This window comes from Suricata suricatta, chromosome 12, assembly GCF_006229205.1.
Source record: "Suricata suricatta isolate VVHF042 chromosome 12, meerkat_22Aug2017_6uvM2_HiC, whole genome shotgun sequence".
NCBI classification, from domain to species: Eukaryota; Metazoa; Chordata; class Mammalia; order Carnivora; family Herpestidae; genus Suricata; species Suricata suricatta.
The window spans coordinates 8602342-8626493 of NC_043711.1; the positions used below are offsets into that span (position 1 = coordinate 8602342).

At 55.1% G+C, this 24152-nt stretch overlaps 2 protein-coding genes across 2 annotated transcripts in view; one reads left to right on the forward strand and one right to left on the reverse strand.

Annotated features, from left to right (window-relative positions):
* The window catches only part of GADD45GIP1 (GADD45G interacting protein 1), a 2012-nt gene extending 1972 nt beyond the window's left edge, over positions 1-40 (reverse strand). The window contains exon 1 of the mRNA XM_029916597.1: positions 29-40. Coding sequence (XP_029772457.1) covers positions 29-40 — 12 coding nt within the window. The remainder of the gene's footprint in view (positions 1-28) is intronic.
* A 9568-nt stretch (positions 41-9608) lies between these two features.
* Positions 9609-12974, forward strand: DAND5 (DAN domain BMP antagonist family member 5). The gene is made up of 2 exons (XM_029919002.1): positions 9609-9935; positions 12729-12974. The coding sequence occupies exons 1-2, from the start codon at positions 9609-9611 to the stop codon at positions 12972-12974; spliced, it is 573 nt and encodes a 190-aa protein (XP_029774862.1).
* Positions 12975-24152: the final 11178 nt, after the last annotated feature.

Below are 24152 nucleotides of genomic sequence, written 5' to 3' on the forward strand. Positions count from 1 at the left end.
GCCCCAGCAGGCAGCGCGCCCGCCCCACGGGCGCCGCCATCTTGGCTGTGCGGGGTCCTCCCGGGCCGGCCGGGCTGCCCGCAGCATTGCCTGCGCGTGGGGGCTGAAGCCGGACGGGAAGGGGCGGGAACGGGCGGGAACGGGCGGGAAGAGGCGGGAAGGGGCGGGAAGGGGGCGGGGCCGGGCGGGCTCCCGCTGCCTCAGCTCTGGGCGGGGGAGGGGTTATAAGTTTTCTATACATCTTCAAGTATAATTTAGAATTTTGTTTTTACCAATTATTTATTAAAATCGTATCATATGTTAATTTTATATTTTCAAAGTAGCACTTGATCTTTTAAAAAATTTAAATAGGTAAACATTAAACTATAAATACTTATTAAAAAACTTAAGCCGGAAACCAATTTGACAATAAACTATTTAAAAAAAAAATTAAGCTTTCAGTTTGAAGTTAATCTACATATTACTTTATACTTTAAATATTTAGAATCTATTTAAGGTATTCGTTAAATTAAAAAAAATTTTAATTTTATTTTTGAGAGAGAGAGAGACAGAATGTGAGCAGGGGAGGGGCAACGAGAGGGAGATACACTCGGGCGCCTGGGGTGGCTCAGTCGGTTGAGCGTCCGACTTGGGTTCAGGTCATGATCTCGCGGTTCGTGGGTTGGAGCCGCCGCTGACCGCTAGCTCAGAACCTGGAGCCTGCTTTGGATTCTGTGTTTCTCTGCCCCTCCCCTGTTCATGCTCTGTCTCGCAAAAATAAATAAAAAATGTAAATTAAAAGAGAGAGAGAGAGGGAGACACAGAATCCGAAGCAGGCTCCAGGCTCTGAGCTGTCAGCCCAGAGCCCAGTGCAGGGCTTGAACTCATTAACTCCAAGATCATGACCTGAACTGAAGTCGGATGCTCAACCGACCGAGCCACCCAGGCGCCCCACCACTACTTTTTAAAAACAGGATTTCAGGGGCACCTGGGTGGCTCAGTCGGTTGGGCATCTGACTTCGACTCAGGTCATGATCTCACGGTTCGTGAGTTCGAGCCCCACGTCGGGCTGTGTGCTGACAGCTCGGAGCCTGGAGCCTGCTTCAGATTCTGTGTCTCCTCTCTCCTCCCCAGCTTGCACTCTGTCTCTCTGTCTCTCTCTCAAAAATAAATAAACACTAAAAAAGTTAAAAAAAAATAAAAAATAAGTAAAAAAAATAAAAACAGGATTTCAGCCTTAAAAAGGAAGGAGATTGGATGAACAACATGGATGAACCTGGAAGGCATTATGCTGAGTGAAATCAGCCAGTCACAAAAGACCATAGATTTGTGTGATTCCGCTTAATATGAGGTCCTTGGAGCAGCCAGGTTCACAGAGACAGAAAGGAGGCTGGTGGTTGTCAGGGGCAGAGGAGACAGAGAACGGGCGTTAGCTAGGGTTTAAGGGGGACAGAATTTCTGTTTGAGATGAAAGCATCCTGAGATGGATAGTGGCAATGATTACACAACAATGTGAATGGGCGGAATTGCCCTGAACAGTACTCCGCAAAATGATTAAAACGGTATGTTTTATGTTATATATATTTGGTCACGCACACGAACTGCAGTTTGCTCAGTGAACTAGAAAGCCTGGAGAAGAACGTTCGTAGTTCATAGCAGCACGTGTATATATATATCGGATTCTGTGTCTTCACGTGATATCTATCAGTCCCAAACCGGAAACAGTGGGCGCCTGAGTGCATTCACGGCAGAACGGAGACCTGAGTTTTGATGTTTCAACCAACCGAATACTACACAGAAATGCAAGCGGAGAGGTTACAGCCGCCCACAGCAATGTGAGTGATTTCACAGACTTCATTGAAAAACATTTAGTTTATTTTTTTAATTTACATCCAAGATGGCATTTAGTGCAACAATGATTTCAGGAGTAGATTCCTTAATGCCCCTCACCCATTTAGCCCATCGCCCTCCCACAACCTCTCCAGTAACACTATCTGTTCTCCATATTTAAGTCTCTTATGTTCTGTTCCCCTCCCTTTTTTTATATTGTTTTTGTTTTCCTTCCCTTATGTTCATCTGTTTTTTTTAATTTTTTTTCACACTTATTTATCTTTTAGAGACAGAGAGAGACAGCATGAGCAGGGGAGGATCAGAGAGAGAGGGACACACAGAATCAGAAGCAGGCTCCAGGCTCTGAGCTGCCAGCACAGAGCCCGATGTGGGGCTTGAACCCACAAACTGTCAGATCATGACCTGAGCCGAAGCCGGACGCTCAACCGACTGAGCCACCCAGGCGCCCCATGTTCATCTGTTTTTTATCTTGAAAGTCTTCATGTGTCAAGTCATATGATATTTGTCTTTCTCTGACTCATTTCACTCAGCATAATATCCTCAGTTCCATCCACGTAGTTGCAAATGGCAAGATTTCTTTCTCTTTGATTGCGGAGTAATACTCCATTGTATATGTAAACCACATCTTCTTTATTCATTCATCTGTGGATGGACATTTGGGCTCCTTCCATGCTTTGGCTGTTGTGGATAGCGCTGCTGTAAACATCGGGGTGCGTGTGTCCCTTGGATAAACACCCTAGTAGCGCAATTGCTGGGTCGTAGGGTAGTTCTGTCTTTTATTTTTTTTGAGGAGCCTCCACACTGTTTCCCAGAGTGGCCGCAGCAGTTTGCATCCCCACCAGCCGTGCAAAAGAGACCCTCTTTCTCCTCATCCTCACCAACATCTGATGTTGCCCGAGTTGTTCATGTTAGCCGTTCTGACGGGTGTGGGGTGCCATCTCCTTGTGGTTTTGATTTGTATCCCTGATGATGAGTGACGTTGAGCATTTTTCATGTGTCGGTTGGCCTCCTGGATGTCTTCTTTGGAGAGGTGCCTGTTCATGTCTTTTGCCCATTGCTTGACTGGATTATTTGTTTTTTGGGTGTTGAGTTTGATAAGTTCTTTATAGATTTGGATACTAACCCTTTAGTGGATGTGTCATTTGCAAATATCTTCCCCTCACACAGACATCATTTGCAACAAGCAGGACTCAAGTGGCCCCTTTTCATGAGGGTCCTTTTTGTGGAAGGTGGAGGAATAGTGGTGTCATTATGGATGCGCACCTTTAGGAGTGACCGATGAAAGCAAGGCAGAGATCATTCTGGAAGTCCAGATGGAACACTCCAGGAGAGATGGGAAGGCATCCGGGTGGGTCACGTGGCGGGGTGGGAAGGGTCGGGGGTCACTCTGTGACAGCTCATTGGGCGGGACATTCCTGTTTGGTTTGCTTTTCTCCAAGTACACTGTCTTCAGGGTTATTTCTTGACCTGGGCTACGGTGATGCCTGCGTTGTAAGTATTTCTTAAGCTGTATATGGGTGGGTTGCATACTTTCTATAGGTTTATAGTTTGCAAGTGAAGAAAATAAAAATGCAAGCAGCAAAAAGGATTGCAGTGACCAATCTCCTGTCCGCCTCTCCCCTGATGAAGCTCCTTCCCCAACCGGTGTTAGTCTTGCTTTATACCTTGTCATTTACCATGTCAATGAATTATTTCACAGGGACAGATGACTATACTAACATTTGACTGGACTGCTTCAGATCTTTTATTTATTTATTTATTTATTTATTTATTTATTTATTTATTTGAGAACATGAGGAAGGGAGGGGCAGAGAGAGAGGGAGAGAGAGAATCCCAAGCAATCTGGATTGCTGACAGCTCTGTGCTGTCAGCGAGGAGCCCGATGTGGGGCTCGATCTCACGAGCTGTGAGATCATGACCTGAGCTGAAATCAACAGTCAGATGCTTAACTGACTAAGCCACCCAGGCGTCTTTAACGTGTATTTCTTACTGAGCTTAGTGGTTTAAAAAAAAAAAATCTCTGCTCCATATTGTTCGTGGTATGAATAAACTATAATTATTACAGCAGGCTGTTTTCATGGACATTTGTTTCCCGTTTTTCTTGACGGCAGAAATAACGCTGCAGTGAGCCTCCCCATCTGTGGTCCCCTGTGCCCACGGGGAGGTTTCCCTGAAGCACCCACAAAGTCCAAGTCTTTCCCCAGGGTTTGCTGACGGACACATGGCCGATGTGGTTGAGGCCTGGTGGAGGAAAGGGACTGGGGAAGGAGGGGCAGTGAAGAGTAATAGGCAAGGCCCAGCCACGCAGGCATTATAGGCCATGGTGAGGAGTTTGGTTTTATTCCAAGGGCACTGGGCAGTCATGGGAAGTCTTTGGGGAGAAAAGAGATGGATGTGATTTATGGCTCTCTTCTGGCTGCTGAGAAGAAAAGGCATTGCATGGAGAAACACGGAAAAGCAGGAAGACCCGTTAGGTGGTAGAAGGGGCCCCAGGGTCCCAGACCTGCACTGGCCTCAGGGCCTTTGCATTACCTTTGCTGTTTGTTACTATGCCTAGGACTGTCTCCCAGGATCTTTATATGCTGGGTTCTTTCTTGTCATTCAGGTTTAACCCAGTGGCCGCCTGCTCTACTTCCTGAGCCTTTGAAGAGATAGATAATGAAGTATAACTGCTCTTTGACCTCAAACAGCCCCAGTTTTGTGAGTGAGACGCACACATCATTATAACAGGGAAAGAGGAAGTAAGTCCCCACAACAGGGCAGCTGGGCAGCTGGGTGACGGACTTCTGAGCAGCAGTTTCCTAGCAGGTCAGGCGGTTTGGGGTTCACTCTGAGAAACACCAGCTTAGAAGTTAGGTAAGAGCAGGTGCTTTGATGTCAAACTTGCCTCCCCCCGCCCCGCTGCCCAAGGCTTTGCACACAGCTGGCCTGATGGCATAAGGTGGAGGGAGGGTGGGATGGGGGAAAGAGCAAGGGTGAAGGGGGAGGGGCAGGTTTCTGAGGACAGATCTCGAAATTTTAATTTACCTTTAAATTAAGATTTACACAGCATAAACTCAATCATTTAAAGTGAACAATCCAGTGGCCTTTAGTAGATTCACAGTATTGTGCACCCAGCACCTCTATCTCGTGCTAGAACATTCCCATCATCCCAGAAGGCAACTCCATACCTGTGAACAGTCACTCCCCCCCCCCCCGCCCCACCCAATCAGTTCCTGGCAACCAGTAAACTACTTTGTGTCTCTCTGGATTTGCCTAATTCTGGACATTTCAAATACATGGAGTCACTTGTGACCATTTGTGTCTCTTTCTTTGCATGTTTTGGAGGTTCATCCATATCGTAACATGTGTCAGTCTTTGTCGGACTGAGTCAAGTCCCCTCAAGATTCATATAAATTAAAGTGCCACTGCCGGTACCTCAGAATGTGACCATAGTTAGAAGTAAGGTCTTGCGGTGTCTGCGTGGCTCAGTCAGTTCAGTGTCTGACTTTGGCTCAGGTCGTGATCTTGTGGTTCATGAGTTCGAGCCTTGCATCGGGCTCTTTGCTGACAGCTCAGAGCCTGGAGCCTGCTGCGCAGTCAGGAACATAAACCACCAATATGGAGCAAAAGTCAGGTACAGAAGAGTCATGTTCCAGATTGTTTCTTGCAGGACTGATGGTGAAAGTTAAAAACTGGGCAATTTGCCTGCACTAGCCCAGTGAGGCTGGAGAAAACAAAACAAAACAAAACAAAACAAAACAAAAAACCTGGGCAATGGAGGAATAAATTTGGGGCATATATGTATAGTGGAATGCTCTTCAGAGTGGAAGTAAAGCAGTATGAAATAGAGGACCGATGGAAGTTAGAATAATATATACATTTTTTTTTTGACAGCCTGATGCGGGGCTTGAACTCACGAACCGCAAGATCATGACCTGAGCTGAAGTCGGACGCTTCATCGACTGAGCCACCCAGGCGCCCCATATATACATGATTTTTTTTTAAAGTTCATTTGAGGGGCGCCTGGGTGGCTCAGTTGGTTAGGCATCCGACTTCTCATGGCTTATGAGGTCAAGCCCTGCATTAGGCTCTGGGTTGACAGCTCAGAGCCTGGAATCTGCTTCAGATTCTGTGTCTCTCTGTCTCTGCCCCTCCCCTGTCCATGCTCTGTCTCTCTGTGTTTCTCAAAAATAAATACTATATAATATTTAGAAATTTTTTATCTTTTTAATTTATTTTTGAGAGACAGAGATAGCACGAGCAGGGGAGGGTCAGAGAGAGAGGGAGATACAAAATCTGAAGCAGGCTCCAGGCTCTGAGCTAGCTGTCAGCGCAGAGCCCGGCACAGGGCTCAAACCCACGAACTGTGAGATCATGACCTGAGCCGAAGTCGGATGCTTAACCGACTGAGCCACCCAGGTGCCCCTAGAAAAATTTTTTAAAGTTCATTAGAGAGAGAGTGAGCACATGTGTCTGCTCGGGGTGGGGGTCAAAGAGAGAGAGAGAGAGAGAGAGATTGTCAGCACAGAGCCCAATGTGGGGCTTGATCCCATGAACCATGAGATCATGACCTGAGCTGAAGTCACGAGTAGGACGCTTAACTGATATATCCAGGCGCCCCTAGGATATATACGTTATGATACCGTGTATATTAAATTTAAAACAACAAAACAATTTTATGTAGTAAAACTAGGACTACAGGCATGGGAATTAAAATTGGCTGATTCAGGAATTAGGAACAAGTATAAAGCCAGTTTCTCTCATATCTGTAATTTTTAATTTCTTAATCGGGGATAATGAGTACAGGGGTGTTATATTTTTTATCTATACTTATTTAAATGCCTGAAATAGTTCACCTAAAAAGCAAAGGGCAGGACAATGGTATAGATTGCTTTCATTGTGCTCTTCTCCTTTCTTATGTTTCATTTTGTATGCTTAAGAGCGTTCTTAAACTCTAAAGTGAAGCCCCTACCTAAAAGGAAAATCTTGCTGCTCTTTTCAACAAGGAAATACAACTAAACTGTAAAACATTTTTTTAAATGTTGTATTTATTTTTGAGAGAAAGTGTGAGCAGGGGAGGTTAGAGAGAGAGAGGGAGACACAAAATCCAAAGACAGGCTCCAGGCTCTGAACTGTCAGCACAGAGCCTGATGCAGGCTCGAACCCACGAACCACAAGATCATGACCTGAGCCCAAGTCGGATGCTTAACCGACTGAGCCACCCAGGCTCCCCATTTAAAAAAATTTTTTTAAAGATGTTTTTATTTTTGAGACAGAGAGAGACAGAGTATGAGTGGGGTAGGGTCAGAGAGAGAGGGAGCTAGAGAATCCGAAGCAGGCTCCAGGCTATGAGGTGTCAGCACAGAGCCCAATGTGGGGCTCGAACCCACGAACCACAAGATCATGACCTGAGCCGAAGTCGAATGATTAACCAACTGAGCCACCCAGGTGCCCCTAAAAAATGTTTTTAATGCAAATACAAGTAAACCATAGCTTGTAAAATCTTTAAAAATATTTTTGTAAGTTCATTTATCTTGAGAGAGAACTAGAGCGCTTGAGCGGGGGAGAGACAGAGAGAGAGAGAGAGAGAGAGAGAGAGAGAGAGAGAGAGAGAGAGAGTGCTGCCTGTGCGGTCAGCACAGAGCCCCAGGCAGAACTTGATCTCATGAACCATGAGATCATGACCTGAGCTGAAATCAAAGAGTGGGTCGCTTAGGCGACTAAGCCACCCAGCTGCCCTCATAGCTTGTAAATTCTTACTCTCCTCCCCTCAAAGTTCAGCAAGTAATAGACATCCGAATATTTTTTTTAAACTTAATTTTTCTTGGGGGTGCCTGTGTGATTCACTCCCTTAAGCTACCCACTCATGGTATCAGCTGAGGTCATGATCTTGCAGTTCCCGGAGTTTGAGCCCTGCGTGGGGCTCTGTGATCCCAGGGTGGAGCCTGCTTGGGATTCTCTCTGTGTCTCTCTGCGCCTCTCCAGCTTGTGTGGCGATCTCAAAATAAATACACATTAAAAAAAATCTAGAATTATTTTTCTTGACTATCCTTCCGTGTAAGAAAGAGCTTCCTTAGCCCTGTACCACTGTGTAGTATTACGGGATTATGCCTGGTGAGTCTGGGGAACAGCGGAGAAGGCCCCGTGGGGCTGGAGGGAGCGAGAAAGGGGGAGAGGGTGGGAAAGATGAGGGAGGGGTGGTGGTGATAGGTGCAGATGGGGCGACCCCTGTGGGCTGCAGTGAGGACTCTGGCTCTCACCCGAGTGAGGTGGGAGCCCTGGAAGGTTCTGAGCAGAGAGAAGCGCCCGGACACAAGGGCTCACCGGCGCCCTCTGGCTGCTGTGGAGGGAACAGACTTCGCGGAGAGGTGGCAGGAGCAGGAGCACCAGACCAGGGTTGGAGGGACCTTACTGGTTCAAGCTGGAAATAACGGGGGCGTGTCTGGGTGGGGGTGGCAGAGGCGACAGAGGAGGGAGAAGTGGACGGATTCTAGGTAGATTCTGGAGCAGACGGGATTTGCTGTCATAGCAGATGGGGGATGGGGCGGGTGCCGTCAGAGAAAGAGAAGTCAACGGTGCTTCAGAGTTTGGGGCCTTAGCACTGGGCAGGAGCTGCAGTCCGCTGGGCCTCGAGAACTGCGAGGGCGCGGGTTGGGTGGAAGCTCCTGAGCTCGGATGTAGCGGGGTGAGTGGGGAGCACCCTCGCACCTCCAGCTGGGGGCATCCGGAAGGCAGATGTCCTGACGCGGCTGCCGTGCAGTCCCGAGAGCCGCCGCCAGAGGGCGGGCGCGCCCCGTCGCACTTCGCAGCTCCGCGGGGCGCGGGAAGGACGGGCTGGGCTGCTTCTCACGGCCCCTGAGCCGGCAGCTCCTCGCCTGGGTGCGAAATGGGGGCCACCGGGGTGCCAGGGCCCGCCCCCCACCCCTGGCGTCCCTGGGGCTCCAAAGCCTGGGACACGGCTCCCACCCTCTTTATGTGCTCTGGCCTCCACCCCCCACCAGGCTGTTCCCATCACCTCCAACACCAACTCCGGGCTCTGCAAAAATGCCGCCTCCCCTGGGAGGCCTTCTCTGACCACCCTGGGGGCAGAAGCCCCCCGCCCTGACTCCTGCGAGGCACATTCTATTGAAATAACCTAACACTTCAGACCCTGAAAACATCTTATCTTGTATTGCCTGTTTTTCTGCACCTCAGTGTCGAATCCACAGCGGGAACGCATTTTTAGTCTTGCACCCCTGAATCCGCAGGGCTGGGAATCATGCCTGGCCTCTAATAGGTGCTAAAGGAAAAACAGCTATAATGAAGTCAGTCATAGTTTACTGTGTATCAGGCTTACATGAATTATCTCCTTGAGTCCTCGGAATTACCCCACCGGAACCACACCCCTGGAACGGAAGAGGACGCCGAGCCCCAGAGTGGTTAAGGGACTTGACAGAGGCTGCACAGCCAGAAAGTGGCAATGCTCAGGCTGAAACCAGAGAAGCCTGGCTGGAATTGTCCGGTTTTGCGGAATGGATGCGTGCGCCCCTGAGCCCGTTTCCACACTTGACTTTCCCAGTCTCCGCCGCCCACACACCCGCAGACCCAGCCCCCAGATCTCCGCCAGGCTCGGTGGGGTGGGGGGGGAGGGGTGGGAACCCAGCAGGCCTCAGTTTATTTTCCTTCCCACTGTGGGTTTGCGGAGGTTGGGGGGAAAGCCATTTAAAGCAGGTCCGAAGGGTTTAGATTCCACCCACCAGACAGCAGGGTCGACTGCCCAGGACCCTGAGCCCAGGCCCAGACCGACAGACGGACAGATGTTTCTCCACCAGCTGGTAACTCTCCTGAGCCTGCTCAGTGGGGCCCACCTGCCCACGGGCTCTGGCAAGCCTGGACCCCAAGGTCCCCCATCTCGGCTCTGGGCTGCCACCAATCAGACCGGGGTTCGGGGCCGAGGGGTCCCAGGCTCCCAGGTACAATCCTCTGCCCTCAGCAGCTGGAAGGCCTTTTTGGGCCTGCAGAAAACCGGACGGCTGGGGAGAGGCAGCCTGCAGCGTGGGCCCGAGGCGGCCCCCACCTTGTCTCTGCCACTGGACCCGCACGAAGTGGCCCGGGAGACGTGCAAGGCTGTGCCGTTCACTCAGGTGAGGGCGAGGGGAGGGCTGAGGCTCAGCAGAGGGCACAGACTTCGGCCCTGCGCAGATCTGGGGGCCGGCCTCACATCCGCATCCAGATGTCTCTTATCCCGTTTCCTCTCTTATGAAGAGTACCTCTGACCCCGCAGTTGCCTCCTTCTATGCGCCCCCGCCCCCGCTTCTAGAGCTGCCTTCCCCCCAGATCTAGTTTTCCATTTAGTGGCCACAGGGCACCTGTAAATACCTGAGTCAGATTCCCTCCTTCCTCCACCTAGAACCTTCCGTGGCCCCCACTCCAGGCAGAGCAAAACCACGCCCTTCTCGGGGCCCCCAAGGCCCTGCACGCTCTGCCTGGCACCTCCCAGACCTCACCTCCTCCTGCTCTCCTCCTCACCTACTTCACTCCTGCCACACCAGCCAGCCTGCTTTTTTCCGGACACACCAATGTGACATCTACCTCAGGGCCTTTGCACTGGTCGCTCCCTTTGCCTCTAGCATTCCACCGCCCCCTCCCCCAGATGTTCCGTGGCTCCTTCTCTCCCTCCTTCAGGGTTTTACTCAAACATAATTTAAACATGCAGCACCTTCCATCTGCTCCCTCTTCCCTGCTTTGTCTCTCACTGTAGCACACTTCATCACCTAACACGGATTAAAAAATTTTTTTAATGTTTAATTTTTATTATTAAAAATTTTTAACATTTATTTGCTTTTGAGAAACAGAGAGACAGAGCATCAGCAGGGGAGGGGCAGAGAGAGAGGGAGACACAGAATCCGAAGATTTCAGGCTCCAAGCTGTCAGCCCAGAGCCCAACGCAGGGCTCGAACTCATGAACCATGAGATCATGACCTGAGCTGAAGTTAGATGCTTAACTGACCGAGCCACCCAGGCGCCCCTAATTTTTTTTTATTTTTGAGAGAGAGATCGCGAGTGGGAGAAGGGCAGAGAGAGAGAGAGGGAGACACAGTATCGGAAGGAGACTCCAGGCTCTGAGCTGTCAGCACAGAGCCCGATGCGGGGCTCGAACTCACGAGCTGCGAGATCATGACCAGAGCCGAAGTCGGACGCTTCAGCGACTGAGCCCCTCATCACCTAACATGTAGAATGGATTTTGTAGTTGCATTTATCGTGTCTCCCTCACTAGGATGTCTGCCCCCGCAGAGAAGGGATCATTACTCCTTGCTCACTTCTGTATCCCCATCCCCAGGCCTGTGGACAGACGCAGGCACGCAGTGGACCCTCAGTGTTTGTTGAATGACTAAGTGAATAAATGAACACCAGTGCCTGTGTCCTAAGGGCTACTGGGCCTCAGACGGGAGAGTTAGGGTTACGGGCATCCCGTCAGGATCTCACTCCATGTGTTCACAGCCCAGGCTTCGGTGTCCCGTGTGCCCGGCTTCAAGCTGTGTCTCAGCTGATGATGTCTGTGTGACCCAGGGGAAGTGGATTCCCTTCTCTGAGCCTCGCTGCCTATCTTGGCAAAACAGACTTGACGGCCAGGTGTTTGGAACGAGGCCCTGCAGGGTGTCAGCTCCCAAGCCGCCTTGGCTCCTTACCCATTCAGCCAACTTTCACCAAACTCGGGTGATGTGGTGGCGACTGCATGGCCTTGGGCCAGCTATGCCCTGACTCCTGCCCTGGGTGTCCCACAGAGTCATGCATGCTGCGCCCAGCAGAGGGGACGCCCTGGCCTGGGAGCCAGCAGTGTGCCCTCTCCCAGAGCGGCAACTTCCCCGGGGCGGGGGGGGGGGCACAAAGGTGTCCTCAGGGCTGGCAGCCCCTCCGGCAGCTGTGTGGACTTGGGTGAGGGCCTTCCTTGTCTGGAAGTGAGGATAATGACGGCTGTGGCTTGTGGTGCTGTGGGAGTGAGGTCCCCTAACGTGAGCAGCTCGGGTCCCCGCACAATCAGGGCTCAGTGACTGTTTACTTTTGCTGTCACGCACCTGCTGAGGTTACGGCCACCAACAAGGCAGAGAAAGCCCCTGTCCCCAGGCAGCTTACACTCTAGGACAGGAACAGGAAAAGAAAAGAGACCCAGAAATGGCTCTGAGCCCCAGGAGAGAGGCCACCAGGGGGTGACATTTCCCTCGGGGATGCTTCTGCGGAAAGATGAGCTGAAAAGAACCCAGGTGGGGGGCGCGGCAAGGGCAAGGGGCCAGAGGTGGGCACGGGCGTGGTGTGTTGGAGGGACAGGGAAGAGGCCGGGGTGGCTGGCGGGGGCCGCAGGGGGCCGGGAACGCAGGGTTTAAACAGAGAAGGTCTGCGGTCTGGGGTGAGTTTACAGAGCCACTTACTTGGAAGGGATCATAGGAGGAATTTTTTCTTTTGAGAGAGAGGGTACAAGTGAGTGAGGGGCAGAGAGAGAGACAGACGGAGGGAGAGAAGCAGGGGTTCACCAGACCCAGGGCTGGAGCTCACCTGACGCAGGGCTCAAACTCATGGTCCGTGAATTCAAGCCCCACATCGGGCTCTGTGCTGACGGCTCAGAGCCTAGAGCCTGCTTCCAATTCTGTGTCTCCCTCTCTCTGCCCCTCCCCCACGCACACTCTGTATATCAAAAATAAACGTTAAAAAAAAAAAGAAAAGGTAGGTTGATTTCTCTTTTTCCTTGTTTAACTTCCATAATTTTACAGGTAAGGAAACAGGACCAGAGGGGCTGGGTGGCTTGCCCCGCGTCACAGAGCCAGCAGGTGGCAGTCAGGATTGGAATCCGGGTCTCTCACGGTGGGGGTGGGGGGAGTGGATGGGAGATTATGGTCACCAGTCTGGCCCCTACTCCACTGGCCTTGACCTCCCTGCTCCAGGTGATCTCCCAGCCCGGCTGCACAGCAGTTCACCTCCGCAATCACCTCTGCTTTGGCCACTGCTCCTCCCTCTACGTCCCCAGCGTGGACCCCACCCCGCTCATCCTTTGCAACAGCTGTGTGCCCGCTCGGAAGCGCTGGACGCCCGTGGTCCTGTGGTGTCGGGCGAGCAGCCCAGGCTCCCGTCGGCGGATGAAGACATCCACGGTGCTGGTTGAAGCTTGTCAGTGCAGCCCGAAGGCGTGACCAGCCCGATGGACGGACACACCTTGGAGAGAGGGGGGCAGACGTGCCCAGAAAGATCGTGTACGCTGGGTCAAGAGACCAGGGACTCCAGGGGCAGCCGGACGGGTCTCTGGAGTCCCTGCCCTGCTCCTGGGGACACCAGACAGACCCCCAGTTGTGGGGGTGGGCCACTCCTAATCACGGCACCGTTTGCCAGGCCCTGTGCTCAGCGCAGGACACACACTAACCCACGGCATCCTCGGAGCAGCCCCACGAGAGAGGGGTTAGAGTAGCCCTGTTTTACAGAGAAGGACACTGAGGTGCTAAGAGGCAAAGCCACCCGCCCAGGTCCCACAGCAGTGAGTGGCAGATCTGGCAGTCGGATCCTGGGCGGTGTGGCACCAGGCTGGGCCTCCCCTCGCAGAACGACAGACACACTCCCAACTACAGGGAGGACAGATGGCCCCACGCAGACCAGGAGACGCAGGGATGACCCCGTGCTAGGGACCCCAAGAAACCAAAGCAGGGAGGCAGACGTAGAGGCTGGGGGAGGCCTGGGTACCCCCCAAGTCAGAGGCAGGACCCCTGTGATCCCAGTGCCCCTCCTGCCATGCCCCCTTACGTTTCCGCAGAGCCCCACACACAGTGTGGTATTAAACAGGACCCATAAAGGTTGGCCAAGCCCAGTGGTGCGTGTGTGTGTGTATGTGTGTGTGTGTGTTCCTCCAACTGGGGCTCCCCGGGAGCCGGTGGCCCTGGGCTGGGGTGTGGGCATCAGGGGTGCTCCCTCCTTAGCTGGGCACGGGGTCTGCGCGCAGGAGGGCAGCCTGGCTCGGGCGGCTGGAACCAGGGCCCTAGCAGATGGGAGCGTCTGGCACAGACGCAGGGACATGTGGCGCTGTCAGGGTTGCCTCCAAATGCCCCCCGGAGTGTGGGGCGGGGCGGGGGGGGGCGGCCAGACCCCTCTCAGCCCTCTTCCTGCCTCAGGAAGGAAGGCCCCAGGTGAGGGGAGCAGGAGGAGGGGACCCGAGGAAACAGATGGGCCAGCAGGGCGTGGGAGCCTGTGACCTCCGACCCCACAGGCCTGCACACAGGGGTGGGAACAGGCCAGACAACCAGCTCCCAAGGCCCTGCTTCGAGGGCCCTGGGTGGGGGGAGGGTCAGCAGGGGCCCACAGGGGGCGCCCTCTCCCTCCTCCCTCCAGGCTTCTGTGCCAAACCCCAGGCAGAGTCCGAGTGGGCAGCTCAGCCCTGGCACCGCGGGCACCCCTCGCTCTGGCAGGCGCGAGGCGCCTGACTCCCCCCCCTTCAGCTGTGCCCACCTCCTGCCAGCCGGGGAGCCAGCTGGGAACCTTGGTGCCAGGGGGCCCCTGGAGTCCCTGCCCCCTCCTGGGCAGTGCCAGCCGCCCCCCACCCCCGCCCCCCAGGCCCAGTAATGGGTGGGTAATGAGTGCTGGGGGAGCGGGGGAGGGGCCAGGGATGCAGGTGCCACAGGCGCTGGCACGGGGGCCGCTAATCAGGTTTGCCAACGCCATCTGTCACCGCGCGAGCATCTGGGGCTCAAGGTGACCCTGTCACCCTCAGTTACAATTATGAGTTTGGCATCTGTATTAAAGCCCGCCAGCCGGCCAGGCAGGGGAGGGCCAGGGTGGGCACGGGGGTGCGTGACAAGCCCTGTCCCGGGGGTCCCGTTCCCAGGGGCTGCTTTGCTGCCAAGGCACAGGGCTCCTCCATGCTTGGGGGAGTGTGTGTGCGTGTGTGCATGTGCACGCCTGTGTGAACGCCTGTGCCAACCTCCACAATTCTGTGAGTGTGTCTGGATGCGGGGCACAAACCCCGACAAAACCCTGGGTGTCCCGGGGTTTTGTGCATGTCTGGGTGCGGTGGCTGTGTGTCTACGCTCGGTGGGATGGGTGGGGGTTGGGGCTCGCCCTGAGGCTGTATGGGGGCGCCGACGCACATGTGTCCACGTGCTGGGGAGAGGAGCTTTCTTTAAGTGATGTTGCCTGTCACACTGTAAGTGTGTGGTGGCCCATGTGTATCTGCATTGTGTGGTGCCGTATGTGTGATGGTCATAGGCTGTGTGTCTGGGGTGTGTGTCTATAAGATCCCGTTGAAGTGCATGTGTGTCAACACGCAGGGACAGCAGCTGGGAGGGGCTCTGAGTAGGCACTGCAGGGCCCCTCTTCTGTCCCTTCAGTGTGTCCCCACCCTCAACAATCTCTGCTGCCCAAGGTCTAATGTAAGGGGCTTGGGGAAGGCAGGGGTTGGCTCTGGGTTCTGGCTCTGGATCCTGGGTCCGTGGTTTTAGATTATGGAAGGTAGGACTTTTGGATTCTAGATTCTGGGCCTTTGGACCCGGAGTTCTAAATTCTGGGCACTGAGTTCTTGGATCTGGCTTCTAGATCTCAGTATCTGGGAATCTAGGTTCGGATTCTGGATTCCAAGATCTGGTTCTGAAAACCGGGATCTGGATTTCAAGCTCTGATTTCTGGGTCTGAGTTCCTGCTTCTGGCCCCTGGTCAGTCTCCAGGCTCTGTGCTAAGCCTGGGCCTGTCCTCACTGGCTTTCCGTTTAGGCTGGGCCACTGACCGCCCACGGTCTCCCCACGTGATGGGTGCAGAGACCACACATGGCCACCAGGGGCCACCCTTGGTCCAGGTTTGGGCCCAGTTGACCCAGCTAGCCCTGAGCAAGGGAACACCCAGGCGGGGCTTGACCCATTCCTTTGAGGCAGAGTGAAGGTGGGGCTTCACTTCCTTCCCTTTCCTTCCCAGTCTCCACTGATGACAGATGTCTATGTGTTAAACATGGAGAACTGGACCCAGCAGCCCGACAGACTCCCCCCTCCCCCCCCCAATCTGGAGCAGGGGACAGGGAGTCAGTCAGTGAGTCAGACCAGGGGGAAGGCGCATGTGTGTCAATGAAGGTGTCAGTGAACGCAGGGAGGCATGTGCAGGTGTGAGGGAGCACTCTGTCCAGGGTGGACACACATGACAGCATTTCTTGGAGCGTGAGCCCGCGTGGTGATGTGTGGCCATGTGTGACTAGGACCACATATCTGGTAGGGTCCTTGCCTACATATCTGGCAGGGTCTATGGAACTGTATGTGCAACCGCCTCACTGCTGTTGGCCAGGAGACCCTGTCATGGGTGTGTCTGGCTGTAACCATGCCTTCGAGTGTCTCTGGGTGTCTGTGGGTGTATCCATAGGTGTCACTGTGTCCATGAAGGTGTCTCGGAGTGTCTGGGGCAATATCCCCAAGGACTGGATCTCTGTGATGATGGCGAGTCCTCTAAGGGGAACGGGGGAAAATAAATAAATAAATGGAGTGGAGAAGGGACTGAGGTGGGTGGGACCAGAGGCCCTCGGAGGATTCCTCTTGATTTCCTTTCTGGGTCTCTCTGACCCTCCATCTGGCTGGCTCCCGCCTCCCAGCATCTCCAACTTTTTCTGGGTGTGTGTGGGGGTCCTGGTCCTCTGCCTCCTCCTGTTGCCAGGCACGGTGCCGGGCAAAGTGGGCCTCTGTCCCCTCCTTCCCCCAGCCTTCGTCTTCCATCTCGATCCCCTCCTCGGCCCCTCCTTGGCCCTCTTCCTCTGTCCGTCCTTCCTCGCTTGTGCATTTCTCTCCACCTCGAAGGTCTCTCCAGATCATCTCTCTGCCTTTCCGCATCCGTCTCTCCCTCTTCTAAGTGTCTTTTTTCCCCCCATCTACAGCTGTCTGTCTCTCCCCACCTCTTGTCTCTCTCCGTCTTTCCATCTCTCTCCATCTCCGTCTCTCCCCCGCCCCGTCTTCCGGTCTCGGCTGGACCGGGTGGGTCCGGGTGGGTCCTGGACAGCCCGGCCCGGGCGCCGCGACGAACAATGCCCCATTCACGCGGCCCGTCGGCGCCATGGCAACGCGCCCGCCCCGCCCTCCCCGCGCGCGGGCAGCGCGTGCCAAGAGGATGCCATGGTTACGTCAGGCGCGTGCTCGCCCCGCGCGCCGCCGCCCCGCGCGCTCTTGAAGGGACCAGGCCAGCAGGGGGCGCCCGGCCGCAGCCTCTGACTGGAGTCAGAAGGGGCCCGTCCTCCAGGGGGCCTTCAGGAACTCAGTGCCTCAGTTTCCCCTTCTTTAAAACAACAGGGGTGGGCGGGCAGAGTGAGATTGTAGTGCGTGCGTGCGTGCGTGCGTGTGAAAGAGAGCGAGAAGGAGAGATAGTGAGAGAGAGACAGAGAACTGGTCCATGAAGTTGCTCTTTGGGGAGGGTTGTGTGTCTGTGAGTTTGCATTTGACCGTCAGGGAGACGTGTTTGCACGCTTACGTGGGCGTTTTCATGGGAAGTAGCTTGTGCCTTGGAGGTGATTGCATGCCAATGTGTGTGTGTGTGTGTGTGTGTGTGTCACGTGTGATAAACGCTTGCGTGTGATAGTGTCCGTGTTGTTTAGGTGTGGTGGTGTATCTGTGTGTTGGTGGTTGTGTGACTGTGTACCCTCTGTTCGCATGCCGTGTGTGTGCGTGTGTGCATGAAGGTGGTGGTGTCCACGGTTTGCATGTGATTATGTGATTGCGTGTTTGTGACTGTGAGTTCATGTGGTTGTGTGTGTGCTCGTATTTGAATGTCTGGTGTGTGTGTGTGTGTGTGTGTGTGTGTGTTAGATGGCTGTGTTGTTGGGTGTGGTTTTGAGTTTGCGGGGCTGTTGTTTGTGTGTCTGGGGATCTGGTTCACAGATTTGTGTGTGTTCATGTGTGGAATGGGGGGTGAGCCCTGAGGACTGCTGAGGTTTGACTGAGCCCCCCCCCACCTGAGGGCCTCCTGGCACAGAAGGGGGTGCCCAGCTGCTTGGGACCTCCGACTCCCCACAGGTCCAGGAGTGCCCCAGCTGATGAATATTCATGAATCGGGGGGGCTGACACCCACCGCCTACAGCTGCGAGTCCATTAGGCCGCCCACCTCTGGCTCTCCACACACTGGCTGCAGCGGGGGGAGGGGGTCAGGGTGGGCCTGGGCCCGTCTCCACGACTTGGGAGGCTGGAGGGCAGCTTAGTGACTGTCGTGGGGGCCATGTCAGATGCTTGGCTGCCGGTTGGGACAGCTAAGGGGCTGTCTCAATGTTGTGACAGGCACTGAGGAGAGAGGCTGTTGTGTGACAGGATGTTCTTGTAACAGTGGTGGTGGCTGTCACCCACTGTTTCTTTGTAGCTCCGTCCGGAGACTCTGGGTGTTGTGTGTGAGGTGTGTGCCTTTCACCTGCAGGGGTGAGGCGCTGAGCATGTGCCGTCAGAGTGTCTTTGAGCAGTCCTACCGTGGCCCGTACCTGCTGGCTGTCCGCTGCGTGACACCACAGCGGCGAGGGTATGTTGTCATGTTGTCGGAGTGACTGGTTTGGTGCAAACATTGATTGAGGGACAGCTGTGCGGCACACCCTGGGGGTGAAGTGATCGGAGCTGCTTCTCTGCCTTGTGACAGGGGTGGGGGGGTGACTCCTCGAAGCTGCAGGGGGACCCGGCCCACTATGTCGGTGTGCCTCTGCTGGTCGGCGTGACACCAATGTAGTGTGAGGGTCAGTGTGTCAGGCTAACTGTGAGGACACGTGAGACCATGTGGCTGAAGGCGTGTGTGACCAGAATTGTTGAGGGTGTGATGGTATTTCTGCCGAGGGTGTGACAGACAGTGTCGCTGGTTGAAGGTGTGACAGTGTGGCTCTGTGTGTGGTTGAAGGTGTGACAGCATAACTATGTGTGACAGCATGTGTGACAGTGTGGTCGTGTGTGACAGTGTGACTGCGGATGAGATAGTGTGGCTGTGTGTGTGGCTGTGCGATCGGAGGTGTGACGGTGACACTATGGGTGTGACAGTGTGTGTGATGACATGAGCCAGGGGGCTATGAGTGCTCCACCCCCTTCCCCAGGCTGCGACAGGGAGCCCAGCTACACTGTCACACACAACTACACCGTCACATCCTCAGCCACGCCGTCCCAGACGGCCTTGCTGTCATACCTTCAGGCTGGAGCAAGGGGCCTCATGGCATGAGACTGGCAGCTGCCCAAGGGCTGGGGACGCACATGGCCTGAGGCAGGGACACCTGGAGACACAACCACTAGCTGATCTGTCTTGGGCATGCGGGCTGGGTTTGGGGAGTGGCCTCCAGATGCAGCGGGGCCGGGTGTGGGGAGGGTTCCTCTGGGCTGCGGGACTCCAGCCCAGGGCCCTGATGTGTGGCTGGGTGGCCCCCGGGGCTTGGCTAGGGACCTGCTGCAGCCAGCCTCACCCCCCTCCCCATACCTCCTCCCTGGGTCAGCGGGGCGGTGGCCGTGTACAGAGGCCCCATTCAGGAGCCCGGGCTGGGTTTCCAGGGCAGGTGGGGTGGCTCTCCTGCCGACTGCAAATGAAACATTTCCCCAATTCCTTCCCTTTGCCTCCACACGATGCTGTGCCACCAGGGGCACGCATGATGTGTGCTCGTGGGCCTTGTGTGCGGCCGTGGGCTGGCCTGCATGTGCCACTTGTGATTTAGGGATGTGGGTGTGTGTGTCGTTGGGTGTCTCTATGACCCACCATCTATACGTGTGACCATTTGCGATCACAGCTGATCTTGTGTACCTGGGTGTCCATGCACGTACGTGTGTGATCTGTCAATCTTTGTGTGACTGTGTGTGTGTGTGTGTGTGTGTGTGTGTGTGACATCTATGGGTGATTTTGAGAGCATCGGTGTGTATGACCATACGAGTTTGTCCTGCATGAGAATTCGGGTCCCTGTGTGGCTTCGTTTAACTAGGCTCAGTGTGACTCAGAGTCTGTGTCACTGTGTCTGCCTATGTGTAAGTGTGGCTTTGCAAGGTGCTGTATGTTTGAATCTCTGGGTGGGGGGGGCAGGGGTCTGTGTGATGGTGGCGGTCTTTGTGTGTCACTGGGGTGTAACTGGTGTTACTCTGTGGGTGGGTCTGGGAAGGTCTGGTGGGATTCTTCGAGTGTGTGTCTACGTGTGTGTCTGTGACTATGTGTACGCCTGTGTGTGCTATTCAGAAAGGGTGTGCAACAGTATCTCTGGGTGATCCTGTGTGTGTGTGTGTGTGTGTGTGTGATTATGGCATCTCATAATTCTCCCCCAGAGCGGGAAGGTCTGTATCTTTGTGTGTCTGAGGATGCCTGTGTGTCCTTGGGATTCTCTTGCATGTGAGACGTGGGCCCGGTGCCCGGCCAGGTGTGTGTGTGCCTTTGGGAGCAGGGCCTAGAGTACCTTAGGCTCAGGCCCCATCTGGGGGCTCCCGGCCCGGGGTGAGGGCAGCAAGCACAACGCTAGAACCCCAGGCTTGGGGCACAGACCATGCCTGCCAGGCTGGGCAGGGGAGATGTCAGGTCCTCTTGGAGAGGGGGATCCCTAGTCCTGTTGAGAAGGCCTGGAGCATCCCTCTCCCTGACCCCGGCAGCACCCACAGACTGGCTGTGCACTTACGCTGTGTGCCAGATATTTTCCCACATCCCCCAAGAGGCCTGCCTAGCTGCCCCAGAGCCCAGCAGTGCCTGGCCCCGCCTCAGTGGCCCAGGGCATGGCTGCCAGCGCCCAGATGTTTCAGTGCCCTCCCCTCCACCCCCCCCCCCCAGCATCCTGGCCAGGTAATGCCACGGGCCTGGTTCCCGGTCCTCCCTCCCCCTCATCCCCCACACACCTGCATCGGAAGAGCACACCTGCCGCCAGCTGCAGCTAGTCCCGGCAGGGAGGAATGTGGGGGATTCCAGCTGTGGCATCCCAGCTGTGCCCAGCCCCCTGGCAGCGCCCTCCTCCCCCGCGAATTCTCGAAGGCCAGGTGTGCCCTAGGACCTGGGCTCTGTGGGGGGGAGGGGTGGGAAGGATGGGGGGGTGCCTCTAGCGCAGCCCCTTTGCCTTGTAAAAATCCTCCCAGCTAGCAGCTGTGGAGGGAGGAGCAGAGTGGGTGCGTGTGTGTGTGTGTGTGTGTGTGTGTGTGTGTACAGGATGGGGGTGTTGTGGGAGGTAGGGAGGTGGTCTCAGCAGGTGGAGAATTCTGAGTGCAGACATGTGCATGAACATGGGGCAAGTGTTTGTGTGAACATGAATGGGTGTAGTTTGTGGAAGCAAGTGTGCCTAGGTGCACACAGTGGTGTGTGTGTGTGTGTACATGGAAGACTGGGTATTGGCAGTTTATGAACAGAAAGAGGGGTGTTGTGTGTGTCTCTGGATGTTGTATATGTGTGTCTGTCTCTGTGTGTGTGTAAACGGAAGGATGGATGTCCCGTGTGTATGTGTGTGGGGGGTATTGTGTGTGTTTGTTTGTGTCTGAATGGATGAATGGGTGTTGCCTCTGTGTGTGTGAGTGTGTGTGAAAATATGAGCAGAGGGGTGAATATTGTGGTGTGAGTGTGTATGTAAATGAAGGACGGATAATATGCATGTGCACGTGCGCGCGCACGCGTGTGTGTGTGTGCGTGCAAATGGAACTGTGGCATGAGTGAGGGTATACATGGGTATGGGAAGCTGGTTCAGGCAGAGCCTGGGTTTGGGGCCAGACGCAGGACTAGGAGGGGGACGAGGGAGGGGGCAGGTCCCAGCCTCGGGGTCTGGCACGACCAGTGGACAGGGCTGGGAGGACAGACCATCATCGGGTGGGGGGAGGACTGGACCCAAGTTGGGGGGGAGGCTTCTGAGGGGCGTGGCCCTTTGTGGCCATTTGCAGAGGGGCCTGGAGGGTCTGCCTGGCTCTCAGGATCCCCCCAAGCCTCCAGCTATATCGAAGTTCCCAGACACCCCAACCCTCTCAATTTCTTCCTTGAACCATCCAGGCCCCAGGCCCCCTTGACCTCTAAATCCCTTTCCTGTCTCTTCTTTCAGCCCCTCACAGCCCCCACCCCCACCCCGTCCCCCATGCATCTTGCAGCCTAGCCCCTTCTCTCCAAACCATTGCTCATGGACCCCCCCTGCATTCCTCCTGCAGCGGTGCTGGGGAGGAGCAGCAGCAATGGCCCTGAAACTTTAAACGGTGTTAAAAGTTTCTGTTTACGAGAAGCCCTTGAATTTTTAAGGACGTATCGATTCCCTGTGCCATGGCTTTGCATTGGCAGTGGCTGTGGCATAGCAGGGGAGGCCGTATGGACCCGCAGGATTCTAGGGACAGAGCCCCCCCTCCCTGACACACCACACGCACATACACACACTCTCACACAGATCTTCATCACTGCCCCAGCCCCACAGAGACAACCCCACAGCTACATACTCCTCGTAACACCCATTAACACTTTCCGCCACCCAGACCCCGATCACAGACAGATTCACTGGGACCCTCGCCCAGCTCCCTACTTGGCTACACAGACTCTGGGACACACAGACTCATATCCCTGTCACGCACACACACGCTCATCACACACATTGGCACTTTCTGACGGAAAGACCTTCAGAGCTGGTGCACGCACACCGTGGACGGCTTGAGACGCGCGTGTCCGGTCCCCCAGGGGCTCCTGTTAAACCCACCCCCCATCTACACCCACTGCCCCCTAGAATGTCAGCCCTCTGAGGGCAGGCTCTTTTGTCTTGTTTCCCACGACGTCCCCTGCTCTTGGCACAGGGCTGAGCTGACGCTCACCTTCTCTGACTTGCAGACACCGCTCCCCGCCCCCCCCCAGGAGACCCACCACTCCACAACCCAGGTCCACACAAAGAGACTCCTGGCTATACACTGACCTGTGTCTTTTTTCCCCCAGGGAATACCCAGACTCACAGAGACACCTGAGGACACAACTCTAGTCACCCTGCCTCAATGATGTAATGCCACCAGGAGCACACCTCCTCGGGTGCGCGCTCTCTCTCTCACTCTCTCTCATATACATACACTCTTGTGCATTCTTCCAGGGACCCAATGGGCATGGCCACGGGAGCCCCCACACAGCCAGCCCTGCACAAACACACACACACACCTGTGCACCAACACCCCTCCAGCAGACAATGCACAGCTCAGAATTGCCGCAGCTTCTTGGCCCGGGAGGGCAAGAAGGTGTTGACTGCACCTGGCAGCAGGAGAGAGCTTTGTCTCGGCAGGAGCTGCCCAGGGGACTGCAGGCACCGCCTCCCCGCCCACCTCGGGGGTCACCTAAGGGCTCCCCCAGGCCCCACACTAGGGTCCTCACCACCAACTTCTGCTTCCGCTCCTTTCTGCTCTGGAGATGGGGGGGTCAGCGGCCTGCATGAGAGACTGAAGTCTCATGGTGGGGGGGTGGGAGTCCACGTCCATTTCTGTCCCTGTGGGTTGGACTCTGTAACATCTGCTAGATCTGTGTATGTCCATGATCAGATCCAAGTCCATGTGTGTGTTTGCATAGTGCCGCAAGCGTGGGGTATGGGGAGGGGCCTGGGTGTTTGTGTCATGCCCATGTGCCTGGCTGGTGATCCTCTGAAGGACTACTGGTCAGTGTGCCCAAGGCCCAAGGGTGCATCTGGACACCGGTGCGTGACATGTATGTCCCTGCGTGGTTGTGGCTGCCAATGTCACTTTGTGTCAGTGACACTTTGTATCTCTCTGTATCAGGGTCAGTGTGCTCCTTCCCATTTGGCATGTGTATCCAGGTATCTGATGGTGTGTGTTTGTACAAGAGTGTGTTAGCACATCTCCCTTTTCCTAGTGTCCTTCTGGGCGCCCCGCCGTGTCCTCCGTAATGCCGCAGCTGCCGAGATGTTTTGGTGTGGCACTGTGTGTGCCTTTGGGTATCTATGTATAGTTGTATGTGTGGAGTGAGTCAGAGTGTGGTTGTGTGATGATGCCTGTCAGCATGTCAGCGTGAGTCCGGACGTGTCAGCAGGCGCCGGCGTGTGTGTGTCTCGGTGTGGGTCAGTGTGTGTCCATGTGAGGCCCTTGCCGGCATGTGTAAACACGGCTTGTGATCGAACGCGTGTGCGCAGGGCATTGTCCCGTGATGGTGGGCCTGGGCGTCCGGCAGCGTGTGGGTTGTGGACTGGTGTGCCGGGGGCGTGTGTCTGTGCCGTGCGTGTGTAGGGGTCTGTGTGTGCTTCGTTGCTGGAGCGTGGAACGCGTGGCAATGCGTTCCGTACGTGACATGTGTGGCGGGGTCCGAACCCTGCTGTGTGTCAGCATGTGTCTGCGATGGAACGCGGGCCAGCACGTGTCGGTGTGCGCCCCCGCGCGCGTGTGTGCATGTGTGCGTGTGAGAGAGAGTGTGTGTGTGTGTGTGTGTGTGTGTGTGTGTGTGTGCGC

Coding starts and splice junctions, on each gene's coding strand:
- DAND5 (XM_029919002.1), top strand. CDS start 9,609: ATGTTTCTCCACCAGCTGGTAACTCTCCTGAGCCTGCTCAGTGGGGCC. Junction 9,936..12,728: donor AGGCTGTGCCGTTCACTCAG/GTGAGGGCGAGG, acceptor TCCCTGCTCCAG/GTGATCTCCCAGCCCGGCTG.